We start from the raw sequence: 13,800 nt of genomic DNA, 5'->3' as shown, positions 1-13,800 counted from the left end.
AACATATAATATGCATAATATTGTCAATTATATATTATATAGAAAGTGTAGCAAAACAAAATGCACTTTTAAATTGTACAAATAGATTTATAGAAATGATGTGCTGCTAATTCACACATCCACACCTCCTGTAATTGAATTTGACAAAACTTCCTGCTTTTATATAATTAGTGTAAATAAAGTTGCGTGACTTCAAAAATCAAGCAGAAAGGACTTCTGGGAACTGTAGTGAAAGCTGCTTACAGCGCATTGAGTCGGAGAGGTGCCTTATGTTTAGTGGATAAGCAGGTCATTGCTTGGTAAGTACGTTATGCTGAATTAACAAAGCTTCTATCTGCTATACAAGTATATTTAGCGGTATGTTTGTATTAATACAGGGTAGGCAACATAATAAAGACCCCAGCCAGCATGCGTGTAGGCTGCCTGTCTTTTCGTCAACCCTACGCTGGGCTTATTCTTACCGGAATGAAAACATTGGAAACGCGTTGGCGTCCTCTTCTGGCCGACTACTGTAACTGCACCATTGCAATTCATATAGCAGTGAAGAACTGGGAGGGCCAAGACTGGAAAGACATCCTGCAGGGCAATGCTGGCTTGTCACTTGCTCAGATTCAGGACTTAATACACAGAGGAGAGCAGTTTGGCAGGGGAGTTATTGCAGGTAGGTGCTCTCATTCCATTCTCTCTCTATATATAGTTATATATGTATTGTTAAAACAACACCTTGCAAAATTATCTGAACACTACTTTATAAACTATGTATTGAGCACACAGTGTTTTTGGTTATTATCTTTTCTCTTGTGCATAAGATAATATTCAGGCAATCCGTGACATTTTCATATTGTCATTTTGATATTGTTTACAAGTGCATTTTGATACACATACACAGAACGGCAAAAAAGTTAAGCAAATGATGAAAAGACTTGCTAATCCGGGCTTAATTATACTTTCTAGACACAAGTAAAGTTCATTGGGACATGAAACCAAATTTTCTTTCATGATTCAGATAGAACATGCAATTTTAAACAACTTTCCACTTTATTTCTTCTATATAATTTGTTTTATTCTGTTTGTTGAAAAAGTATACCTAGGTAAGCTCAGAAGTTGTTGATGGTTGGCTGCACATATACGCCTCTTTCCAATTACTTTCAGCTAGCTCCCAGTAGTGCATTGCTGCTCATTCAACAAAGGATACAATGAGAATGAAGCAAATTAGATAATATAAGTAAATTTGAAAAAGTTGTTTAAAATTGTATGCTCTATCAGAATCATGAAAGAAAATATTTGGGTTTCATTTCCCTTTAAAGGGACATGAAACCCAATTTTTTATTTCTTAATTTCAAAAGAGCATTCAATTTTAAACAACTTTCTCATTTACTTCTGTTATCTAATTTGCTTTATTCTCTTGATATCTTTTGCTGAAACGCATATCTAGATAGATCAGAAGCTGCTGATTGGTGGCTGCACATAGATGCCTCTTGTGATTGGCTCACCCATGTGCATTGCTATTTATTCGACAAAGGATATCTAAATAATGAAGTAAATTATATAATATACGTAATTACATTGAAATGTTGTTTAAAATTATATTCTCTTTCTGAATCATGAAAGAAAAAAAAAAGGGTTTAATGTCCCTTTAAGTTATTTAGAGAGAGAATTCTGCTCCGGATACTTTCAGTCCTTTTTTTTTTAATTCTATATTTTTTCCACATGACAAATAACAAATAACATCTTAGTAAATATGACATAGTGATTTCTTGTTCCTTCCCAATGTGGGTATTTCTTATGTTTTTAAATTAAATGTGGATGTTTCTTTGTTTAAATATTCCATGAAGGTATTACAAATCTTTTTATCTGAAGAAAGTCAGAGCTTGGGCCTTTTTTTCAATAACAAAACATTTATAGTTAATAGAGAAGATTTTATAACAATTTGCATCAACCTTATTATGGGTTCCTTTGTAATTAAGTTTTTTTGTTGTTTTTTTTTAAATGAGTATTAGTTGTAGTTTTGGGGACATACAAAAGGTTATCAGATTTATTTATAAACATTTTCTATTTGGACAGAATTTTAATCAGGTGCTCCATAGTAAAGTCACAATTAAACTTTCATAATTCAGACAAAATGTAATTTTTCAAAACTTTCCAATGAACTTCTGTCATAAGATTTGCTTTGTTCATTTGGTATCCTTTGTTGAAGAGTAAGCTCAGGAGCATCAATGCACTATTTGAGAGCAAGCTAAAAACATCTGGTTAACCAATGATACAGTTCAACTTCTATATTTTCTATTACAGGCTACAAATTCTACAGGGGGTATTGGATAGGCTATATTTTTAAATCAACCTAAGCTTTGCAGCTTGGAAAATCTCAGGGAAGTTTTTAGCAGACTTTCAACTAAACTTCAGTTTTCATACAGCAAACTCTGGCAACTAAAATACATGAAATGTTCTTACTTATGAATGGCCAATTTGGGTTAGTTGGTGCTTGTGGGAGGAAATTGATATCTCCTTAAAGGATTCCAAAAGTTTAGTTTTTTCACTATAATTACATTATCAAAATCAAATCATCACAACTTAACAATAAAAACTTACCTTTTTGAACTCCAATGAACGCTATTAGCGTAATAAAATTATATATTATTTTGGTGAAACAACGTCATTGAAAGCCAAACCCCCTTTTACTGTTCCTTCATTACAAAATTGTGTGTCCAATCGCAATGCGTTATCGTTCATATGATTAACACATTGTTTCGTCACCCGGCGCATGCGCAATTTGATCCGGCGTTTCGCGCATGCACATATTTCCGCTTTGAATCCAAATTTAACCTAATGCATCTACTGGCACAACGCATGTGCAGTTCCAAAAACTATCGATTGTATAGGTATTCCATTACACACAGGATATGGCTTGTTTACAAGAAAACCCTGCTAATGAACTTGCAAATTGTTATCTCTACTTATAATTTAAGGCTATTTTTTTTATTTTTTATTTTATGATTTTTATTGAGGTAAACAAAAGTAAAACAATACATAATAACCACTTAAACGAGTCCTCAGCCCGTAAGGACATATTATAGTAGTATACAATATCAGTCTTATAGCAAGCATTGCTAACAGCATTAATACAAGGCATAAGTAACACAGTATAATTCAATATTATATCATTGTAAAACAACCTATGTGGTTAGGAAAGGTAATAAACAAACCTCTAATTTTTAGTATATAGAGACATATATTGGCACTATGATTATACTTGCATGTATAGCTAATAACATATAGGGTCACGTTAGGACCCTGAAACTATATTCACACTAATACGTTAATATAATACGTTGATATAGGAGCCCTATATAAAAAAAAAACAGCAAACAGGATAGCAATAAACTTAGGGGTTTATGGAGTCCACATTCCCTCTGTATAAAATTACAATGTCATATAGATTATCTCAAAGGGGGGTGAAGTGGAGAAGGTCTAGAGGTAGATATACTGGGGTAATGAGTAATTATGCATGGACTATAGGTCATTTACTGAAAATGTAAACTTAGTAGAAGACTCCAACTCTATATATATCCCGCTTAAACTAAATGTATACAGTAGATCTCAACAGCTATCTGTTAACTGTAAGTTAGCAACTGTTCATCTCTTGCAAAACAGCCTGAGAAGAGAATATGTCACCCAGAGCCTAAGATTGAGATCTCTTCTAAATATAACATAATCTCAAAGGGTCAGATAGAATATTACTCAAATGTATAAGTTCAGAATGTAGGGGTACAAAACCTTGTGTCAGGAGCTTATAATGGCATATAAATCCCACCTATAAACATATATAGGAAAATATAGTGCGGATAACTAGTAGGGGAGGTTGAATTACTATCTAGCTGAAATCTAAATTTAACAATTCTACTGAGACCATATCAAAACATTAAGCGTAGTATTCCCTTCCTAGTAATTTATGTAGATAGTTGACTCTTGAAAAGAAAAGGTTCCACCTGATCTGATGTGCTGATAGAGTGTGATTAGTCTTTAAAGGGACATAATACTCATATGCTAAATCACTTGAAACTGATGCAGTATAACTGTAAAAGCTGACAGGAAAATATCACCTGAGCATCTCTATGTAAAAAAGGAAGATATTTTACCTCATAATCTCCTCAGCTCAGCAGAGTAAGTTCTGTGTAAAAACTTATACTCAGCTGCTTCTCAGCTGCAGGTAAAACATTTTTAAAAAAATTAAGAAATGAACAGCAGCCAATCAGCATCAGCAGTGCTGAGGTCATGTACTCTTTTACTGTGATCTCATGAGATTTGACTTAACTCTCATGAGATTTCATTGTAAACTTCATTACACTGAATAGGGAAATAAGATGAGTGTGCACGAATGCTCGCTCCTTCTGCTGTGCCGGGACAGACATACCGATTTGCTGCTTAGAAGTCCTTTACAATGGGATGTGGCTACTGAGAAACTTTTGAGGTAAAATATCTTTCTTTTTTACATACAGATGTTCAGGTGATATTTTCTAGTCAGCTTTTTACAGCTATGCTGCATCACTTTCAAGTGTTTAAACATTTTGGTATTATGGCCCTTTAAGTACTGTAAGTTTCTATGATCAGTGTAGATAATAGGAAAAGTGGTCCCTTCTAGATGATGTCTCCAATGTTCGAGGGAGGATTTGATTGCAAGCAGTTAATTTTCACGTACTGGATAATTGAGTTTGGGTGCTGTAAAGACTAGAGTAAAATGCTACTGGATGTAGTGGATGTTTGAGACTTTCCCTCTTGGAGACGATTGCACCAAGTGCATTATCGTTAGCATCAACTTCTAAGACATATTAAAATGATGTATTGGGTAACTGCAGAATGGGAGCTGTGGTGAATTTCTGTTTTAATATAAAAAAGTGCTTGTGATTCTGTGGACCACTTAAACACAGTATTAGATTTAGTTAAACTGGTTAGGGGTTTAGTTAGAGCCGCAAAATTCTTGATGAACTTGCAGTAAAACTTGGCAAAGCCCATAAACTTTTGTATGTCTTTCTTACATCTAGGGTAGACCAATTTAATATGGAGTTAATTTTACTTTCCTCCATGTTAATACCATCAAGTGAAATGTCATATCCTCTAAAAAAAATTTTTTAGAATTAAAGATACATTTTTCAGGTTTTAGCGTATAGTTGGTGTGACCTAAGCCTGCAGAGAACTGATCTAACATGTTTTATATGTTCGCTAAAGGTTTTAGAGTAGACGAGAATGTCATCAAGATATATTACAAGGCAGGTATCAAGTAAATTCCTTAATATGTCATTTATTAGATTTTGAAAGGTAGCTGGGGCGTTACAGAGCCCGAATGGCATCACAGTGTATTTGAATAAACCATACCGTGTACGGAATGCTGTGAGCCATTCGTCTCCGGATATTATACATATTAGGTTATACACCCCCCCCAAGGTCTAGTTTAGTGAAGTACCTAGCTCCTTGTAACCTGCCAGTGAGCTCAGGGATGAGTGGGAGAGGATATCTATTTTTTTTTGTTCTCTTATTTAATTCCCTATAATCAACAATTGGGAACAAAAGTCAGATAAAAATTCAATTCTGGATTTCTTCCAATCAATGGTAGGATTGTTAGTTCTGAGCCAGTTTAAACCCAGAATAACAGGATAGGTAGGGGAAGGAATAATGATAAATACTGTCTATGGTTAGAGATGGTTTTAACCAGAAGTGGAATGGTTTGATATCTGAGTGGGCCTGTGGAAATTTGGCTATCATCAAGACTGGGTTAAAGGGACAGTCTACACCAGAATTGTTATTGTTTTAAAGGATAGATAATCCCTTTATTACCCATTCCCCAGTTTTGCATAACCAACACAGTTATATTAATATACTTTTAACCCCTGTGATTATCTTGTATCTAAGCCTCTGCAAACTGCCCCTTTATTTCAGTTCTTTTGACAGACTTGTAGTTTAGCCAATCAGTGCCTGCTCCCAGATAACTTCACATACTCGAGCACAGTGTTATCTATATGAAATACATGAACTAACACCCTCTAGTGGTGAAAAACTGTTAAAATGCATTCTGAAAAGAGGTGGCCTTCAAGGTCTAAGAAATTAGCATATGAACCTTCTAGGTTAAGCTTTCAACTAAGAATACCAAGAGAACAAAGCAAAATTGGTGATAAAAGTAAATTGGAAAATTGTTTAAAATTACATCCTCTATCTGAATCATGAAAGTTTTTTTTTGGCCTAGACTGTCGCTTTAATCTTTTTCACAATTGGTATTTTATTTTTTTCAGCAAATGTTACATCAATATAGTTAGCATATGCTCCTGAGTTGATAATGGTTTCAGTTTTGACTCGTTGAAGATCCCACTGAAAAGAAATGGAAAGGGAGCAATGAGTTGTTCTATCAAGTTGTTGGGTTAAGCATTCTGATTTACTTATTTTCTTACCCTTCTTCTGTCTATTAAGAATGGGACAGTCCTTTACCTCATGGTCCTTAGATGCACAATTCATACACAGATTGTTAGTGTGTCTTCTTAGCTTCTCTTGAGGGTTCAATGGGCCTCTAATGACTCCTATATCCATAGTGTAATGCTCGTGGGATAGTCCACTATCAGACTGAACTCGGCCAGTAGTCTTCTTATCCCAGCGTGAAGCCGGAACGATAGGGGATATCCCAGAGCAGAGAAAGTTCGCAAGATGAGGTAGCGGTACTCACTATAGGCAGGATAGTCTTTGATGACAGCAAGCGGGGAATCAGAGGAAAGTGGTTCAAGGGTAAACCACTAGAATAGTCAGGCAGGCAGGGTTTGGCAAAAGTAAGGCAGTCCAAAGGTAAACCACTAGAATAGGCAGGCAGGGTTTGGCAAAGGTATCTTAGGGGTTAAGCAAGTAGAGTAGTCAGACAGGCTGAGTTCATCAACAGTGAGGCAATCCAGTACTTTAGGGGTTAAGCAAGCAGAGTAGTCAGGCAGCCGCAGAGTTTGTTAACAATGAGGCAATCCAGTACTTTAGGGGTTAAGCAGGCAGAGTAGTCAGACAGGCAGAGTTCAATAATGTAATGGTAATCCAGAATACAATAACAAAGACACCCAGGAGCACACAAAGTAACACCTATACTTGGACAGTGATAGGTAGAAGTGAACAACTTACATAGGCGCAGGATTCGCGCCACAGGAGATCCTGACCGGCTTCACAGTGAGAGGAGCGTGCGGCGATAACGTCACCGCCACATGCAACAGGAGCCGACACAGCCCTTGACAACGAGCAGGGAAGCAGGTGCTGTGCCCCTAGCAATGGCTAGAGTGGTGCGGCATGACACATAGGTTCATCGGATGTTTTGTGACCAAAACCACTAGAGGATTGGAATGTAGTTCTCTTAGTGTAGGTATCTGAAGATTGTTTCTTCAACATCCTCTCACGTAGTCTTCGATCTAGGCTGATTGTGAGTGAAATGAGGGAGTCTAGGGTTTCTGGGAGATCTAGGCATGCCAATTCATCTTTTAATTCTTCAGATAATCCCAATCGGTATTGGTTTTTTAATGCTTTATCATTCCATTGGCTGGCTTTAGCCCATTTTTTTAAAATCGGTAATATAGTCTTCCACGGGTCTTTTTACTAGTTTAAGTGACCTCATGGCAGACTCTGCTGTGATCCGTTTAAATGGATCTTCATATAATTGAGACATCGCCTTAAAAAAAAATCTAGAGAGTTAAGTATGTCGTCATTGGACTGAAAATAAGCATTGGCCCAGGTTTGTGGTTGACCCCGAGATACGAGATGACAGTTAGGACTTTTCATCTCTCAGTGGGGAAGTTCTGGGTTTCAATGTGAAGATCAGAAGGCAGGAATTTTTAAACTCCCTGTACTGGGATCTGTCTCCATTATACCTGTCAGGGGGACTTACTTGTGGTTCGGGTTGTTGGTCATGGATCTTGCTTTTAGTGGCCAGCATGTCTCTTATATATGTCCTTAAAATAAGATTATCTTGCTGTAGGTCTTTAAGACCCTGTGACAGTACATCCACCCTCTTGGAAAGAGTAATTACATGATTAGTTAGGTCTGCTGGGTCTATTAAGTTATGGGCTTGGTAATCTGTCATATGAATATCAAAATAGTAACCACAACTGCAGAACCTAGAACTATGTTTAATAAATGTTTTTAGTTTCTCCTGTGTATAATAGGAAGTAACATATTAATCACATATCTAATTTTGGAGTCTTGGTATGTGGCTGAATGTGATTAACAGAGAATACAAACTGACACTTTTTATTCCCAGGTTTATTCATGATAGATGGGTGGTAATGATTCAGGGTTTATATTCCGTTACCAGCGGCTATAGCTACAGCTGTTAGATGGAATGAAACAGCAGTTAGAACCAGATGCTAATCCGGGTTAGGATCGTACAAATCGGGTATAAATAAGAATAAATACAAGCTTGTTATAAGTGCACTTACAGCTAGCGTAGAGGTAGTCCAAGAGGGGGAAGACCAGCTGCAGATTCAAGCTGAAGTCAGTGAGGAGAGGTGCAGGGAATGAAGTCACTTGGAGGATGCGGCTATGATCGATGAAAAGGATTGTGTGAGTGGATGAGTTGCAGCTGAATGATTGCCAAGAGGAATTCCTGCAGGTCAGTTGGGGATCTTTTAAAGGTTGGCAGGAGACAAGAGGACTTAAGTGGCAGCAAAGCCAGTATTTCGCTAATGAAATCCAGCACTGAACTGGAAAATAAAACACTTACTTGTCAGAGCTCAGCAGAAAGTTTACCATCGCTACGCTCCACCTTCCTAGCCGCTTGGAGCTTCTTCCGGGTTGTGACATCATCCATTATGTGGTTATTTTTATAGGCTGAAGAGATCCTGTGTGTTTTACACGTCAGTTACAGAGAGTGTTTATTTAGTTAGTTATTAAAAACATACATTAATAGTAAACCATATTGTGCAATTAATTTCTAATAATTTAATTTTATTCAAAACATAAAGTACCATATCTAATAGTCAATATATTATATAATGCAAATTTGATTAGAAGAAAAAAATGTTGGACAGGCTGAAAAAGAAAAATAGAATATAAATAAAATATTACTGAGATTTCATATCTTGGCATCTATACTTAATGTACAACTTGGGGACATTTTTAGGTTAAGAAAGCAAATTCTAGTTTTTCATTCAAGCCTGTTATTGATAGTGTTTTTAAATTATACATCCATCTTGTTTCTTTTTGTAACAGGATTGTGTCAGTATTGCCTCCTCGTCTACTGAGTGCAACAGATTTAAAGGGACAGTCAACACCAGAATTTTTGTTGTTTAAAAAGAAAGATAATCCCTTTATTACCCATTCCCCAGTTTTGCATAACCAACACAGTTATAATAATACATGTTTTACCTCTGTAATTATCTTGTATCTAAGCTTCTGCTGACTGCCCCCTTATTTCAGTTCTTTTGACAGACATGCAGTTTAGCCAATCAGTGCTCAGTCCTAGGTCACTTTACGTGCATGAGCTCAATGTTATCTATATGAAACATGTGAACTAATGCTCTCTAGTGGTCAAAATGTATTCCGATTAGAGGCAGTCTTCAAGGTCTAAGAAATTAGCATATGAACCTCCTAGTTTTAGCTTTCAACTAAGAATACCAAGAGAACAAAGCAAAATTAGTGATAAAAGTAAATTGGGAAGTTGTTTAAAATTGCATGCCCTATTTAAAACATGAAAGTTTTTTTTGGACTTGACTGTCCCTTTAATACCAATAAAATTCAAATTGTCAATTCTAGAGCGCTGGCTCAGGCTAGATTCAATTTTTTTATATAGAGGGATGCCCAATTAGCATAAAAGAAGCTACATGTAAGTGAGATAGTTTTAATAGACTAAAAGCTTGGTTACTTATTCCGAATCTCCCCAAATAAGCCTTAAAAAAAGTCAATCTCATACATTTTATACTCTGCAGCTGGTAAAAAAAAGTAATTGGAAACACATTAAAGGGACATGAAACCCACATTTTTTCTTTCATGATTTAGAAATAGAATGCAATTTTAAACATCTGTCTAATTTACTTCTAATAGCTCATTTGTTTTATTCTCTTTATATTCTTTGCTGAAAAGCATATCTAGATATGCTCAGTAGCTGCTTATTGGTTGCTGCACATAGAAGCCTTGTGTGATTGGCTCACCCATGTGAATTGCTTTTTCTTCAACTAAGGATATCTACAAATTGAAGCAACATAAATAATAGAAGTAAATTGTAATGTTTAAATTTGTATGTTCTATCTGAATCATGAAAGAAAGATTTTGGGTTTAGTGGCACTTTAAGGGAAAAACAATATTACTGTCCCTTTAAGTACAGATGCCAAGATATGAAATCTCAGTAATATTTTATTTATGTTATATTTTTCTATTTCAGCCTGTCCCCAAATTTTTTTATGCTAATCAAATTTGCATTATATAATTTATTGACTATCTATTAGATATGACACCTTATATTGTGAATACAATTAACTTATTAGAAATTAATTGCACAATATGGTTTACTATTAATGTATGGTTTTTAATAACTGTGGCAAGTTATTTATTTTTGTGTGGCCTGTGGGATTGGTAATTGTGACGGTATACTTATTATCAGTGTCTCTGCAATATCAAGCATAAGTGCGATATCTCTGTAACTAATGTATACTGGGACACTCTACCGCTTTAAATAAACACTCTCCGTGACTGACGTGTATAATACACAGGATCTCTTCAGCCTATAAAAATAACCACATAATGGATGACGTCACAACCCAGAAGAAGTTCCAAGTGGCTAGAAAGGTAGAGCAAAATACAAGAAAGGACGCATTGCTGTGTCGCTGACTTCATGTCTGGGGATCCCCTATAATCTTCTGACCCTCTGTGGCTCTACTTTCTACAAGGACATTTGCAGAAAGGGATTCAGGTATTTTCAAGACCGGTGGAGCCGGAGGATGCTCTGGTGGTGGTCTACCTGTATATAGCTGTATGAAGCATCTCCTCTTTCAGTGAGTTTGTTTTCCCTGTTTTTGCATTAAGTGAGGGTAGAAGTTTGACTTATATCCTAGGACACTACGGGTTTCTGTCTGTGGACAGCTGCTTATAAGACTCACCTTCATGACAACGCTGACTTGTGCTTTGCACTTTTGCTCTTTGCTTTGCTGCTTTGGACACTGCATTACATTTACCTGCTTTTTGAGCTTTCTGGTGCACCACAGCAAATCCATCTACAACCAGTTGTAGTTCCAAGCCTAAACCTCTTTGGGGACCCCACATGAATTCTATTGTTTATATGTTTAATTAAATATGTTCTTTTGCAGTTTATTTTTCTTGTGTCTCTCTCTCTCTCTCTCTCTCTCTCTCTCTCTCTCTCTCTCTCTCTCTCTCTCTCTCTCTCTCTCTCTCTCTCTCTCTCTCTCTCTCTCTCTCTCTCTCTCTCTCTCTCTCTCTCTCTCTCTCTCTCTCTCTCTCTCTCTCTCTCTCTCTCTCTCTTTCTCTCTCTTTCTCTCTCTTTCTCTCTCTTTCTCTCTCTTTCTCTCTCTTTCTCTCTCTTTCTCTCTCTTTCTCTCTCTTTCTCTCTCTCTTTCTCTCTCTCTTTCTCTCTCTCTTTCTCTCTCTCTTTCTCTCTCTCTTTCTCTCTCTCTTTCTCTCTCTCTTTCTCTCTCTCTTTCTCTCTCTCTTTCTCTCTCTCTTTCTCTCTCTCTTTCTCTCTCTCTTTCTCTCTCTCTTTCTCTCTCTCTTTCTCTCTCTCTTTCTCTCTCTCTTTCTCTCTCTCTCTCTCTCTTTCTCTCTCTCTTTCTCTCTCTCTTTCTCTCTCTCTTTCTCTCTCTCTTTCTCTCTCTCTTTCTCTCTCTCTTTCTCTCTCTCTTTCTCTCTCTCTTTCTCTCTCTCTTTCTCTCTCTCTTTCTCTCTCTCTTTCTCTCTCTCTTTCTCTCTCTCTTTCTCTCTCTCTTTCTCTCTCTCTTTCTCTCTCTCTTTCTCTCTCTCTTTCTCTCTCTCTTTCTCTCTCTCTTTCTCTCTCTCTTTCTCTCTCTCTCTCTCTCTCTCTTTCTCTCTCTCTTTCTCTCTCTCTTTCTCTCTCTCTTTCTCTCTCTCTTTCTCTCTCTCTTTCTCTCTCTCTTTCTCTCTCTCTTTCTCTCTCTCTTTCTCTCTCTCTTTCTCTCTCTCTCTCTCTCTCTCTCTCTCTCTTTCTCTCTCTCTCTTTCTCTCTCTCTTTCTCTCTCTCTTTCTCTCTCTCTTTCTCTCTCTCTTTCTCTCTCTCTTTCTCTCTCTCTTTCTCTCTCTCTTTCTCTCTCTCTTTCTCTCTCTCTTTCTCTCTCTCTTTCTCTCTCTCTTTCTCTCTCTCTTTCTCTCTCTCTTTCTCTCTCTCTTTCTCTCTCTCTTTCTCTCTCTCTTTCTCTCTCTCTTTCTCTCTCTCTTTCTCTCTCTCTTTCTCTCTCTCTTTCTCTCTCTCTTTCTCTCTCTCTTTCTCTCTCTCTTTCTCTCTCTCTTTCTCTCTCTCTTTCTCTCTCTCTTTCTCTCTCTCTTTCTCTCTCTCTTTCTCTCTCTCTTTCTCTCTCTCTTTCTCTCTCTCTTTCTCTCTCTCTTTCTCTCTCTCTTTCTCTCTCTCTTTCTCTCTCTCTTTCTCTCTCTCTTTCTCTCTCTCTTTCTCTCTCTCTTTCTCTCTCTCTTTCTCTCTCTCTTTCTCTCTCTCTTTCTCTCTCTCTTTCTCTCTCTCTTTCTCTCTCTCTTTCTCTCTCTCTTTCTCTCTCTCTTTCTCTCTCTCTTTCTCTCTCTCTTTCTCTCTCTCTTTCTCTCTCTCTTTCTCTCTCTCTTTCTCTCTCTCTTTCTCTCTCTCCTTTTCTGAAGTGGATAATAGTTCCCTCTAAATACAGTATTATTTGTACACCAGCTGCATTATTTCTTATAGTAATTTTGTTTTGACTTTATTTTTGTATACACATGTTTTAAATGTGTAAAGATATTTTTTTTTTTTAGTAAATTTCACTCCTTTTATAGCATTAGATGGGAGATCACAGGCAATTCTGCAATGGTGCCTCAAAACACTGGGAAATAGCACAATTAAACAATGTTACCGTTATATATATTTATATTTGTCTTTAGTCTTTATATCGCAGAAGGAAAAAGTTTAGTGTTTTATACAATTTACTCTTATTTGCTAAATATGAGAAGAAGTCACTAAAAAGGTCTTTTAATTAATAGCTTGTGTATCTGTATATTACCTTCTGTTTGCACAGGGCTTGTAGATATTGGTGAAACATGGCAATGCTTGGAAAACTTATCATCGGAAGAGTCTCTAGAACTTGAGAGTAAAGCACTGTTGAAAGGTTTGGAACACAAATATCTCACTGTCATTTCAAATGCCAGATGGTTAAAGGAGCCCATTCCGGCAAGAGGAAGCAAAGATGTCTGGGAAGTGAATATACCGAAGGAGTTAATCCCCTGATACACATAAGCAGGCTAAGTTTTTGGACTCTTTAGATTTACAACAACATCAGTGTATTACAGATTTACACAATTCAGAAGCAGAATGTTACTTTTAAAAGGAACCATTATTGTGTAATAATAAAATTATTTTATTTGTTATATGAATGCTTGTTTTTGTGTGTTTAATAATTGCACGTTAACGTTTCTTGCCCAAGTGCAGTGCCTTGTCGATCATGAGAAGGCTATGAAGCCAATTAAGAGTGGCATAAGTACACATTGACCAATCACTGGTTGTGTTCTGCTAAGAAACCGCACAGGAATGTTCCTAGTGTGCAACTTTACCTTTACAGGGGTTAAATAATGAAATGTGGAATAAATGCATTTTAT

The 13,800-nt window shown here is 36.6% G+C and overlaps 1 protein-coding gene across 1 annotated transcript; it reads left to right on the top strand.

Moving 5' to 3' along the window:
• The first annotated feature begins 219 nt into the window (after positions 1-219).
• EOLA2 (endothelium and lymphocyte associated ASCH domain 2) lies at positions 220-13,578 on the top strand. The gene is made up of 3 exons (XM_053691561.1): positions 220-299; positions 378-661; positions 13,224-13,578. The coding sequence occupies exons 2-3, from the start codon at positions 409-411 to the stop codon at positions 13,430-13,432; spliced, it is 462 nt and encodes a 153-aa protein (XP_053547536.1). The 5' UTR covers positions 220-299; positions 378-408; the 3' UTR covers positions 13,433-13,578.
• Positions 13,579-13,800: the final 222 nt, after the last annotated feature.

The sequence above is a fragment of the Bombina bombina genome, chromosome 1 (genome assembly GCF_027579735.1).
Source record: "Bombina bombina isolate aBomBom1 chromosome 1, aBomBom1.pri, whole genome shotgun sequence".
NCBI classification, from domain to species: Eukaryota; Metazoa; Chordata; class Amphibia; order Anura; family Bombinatoridae; genus Bombina; species Bombina bombina.
This window is presented reverse-complemented; position numbering and strand designations above follow the sequence as displayed.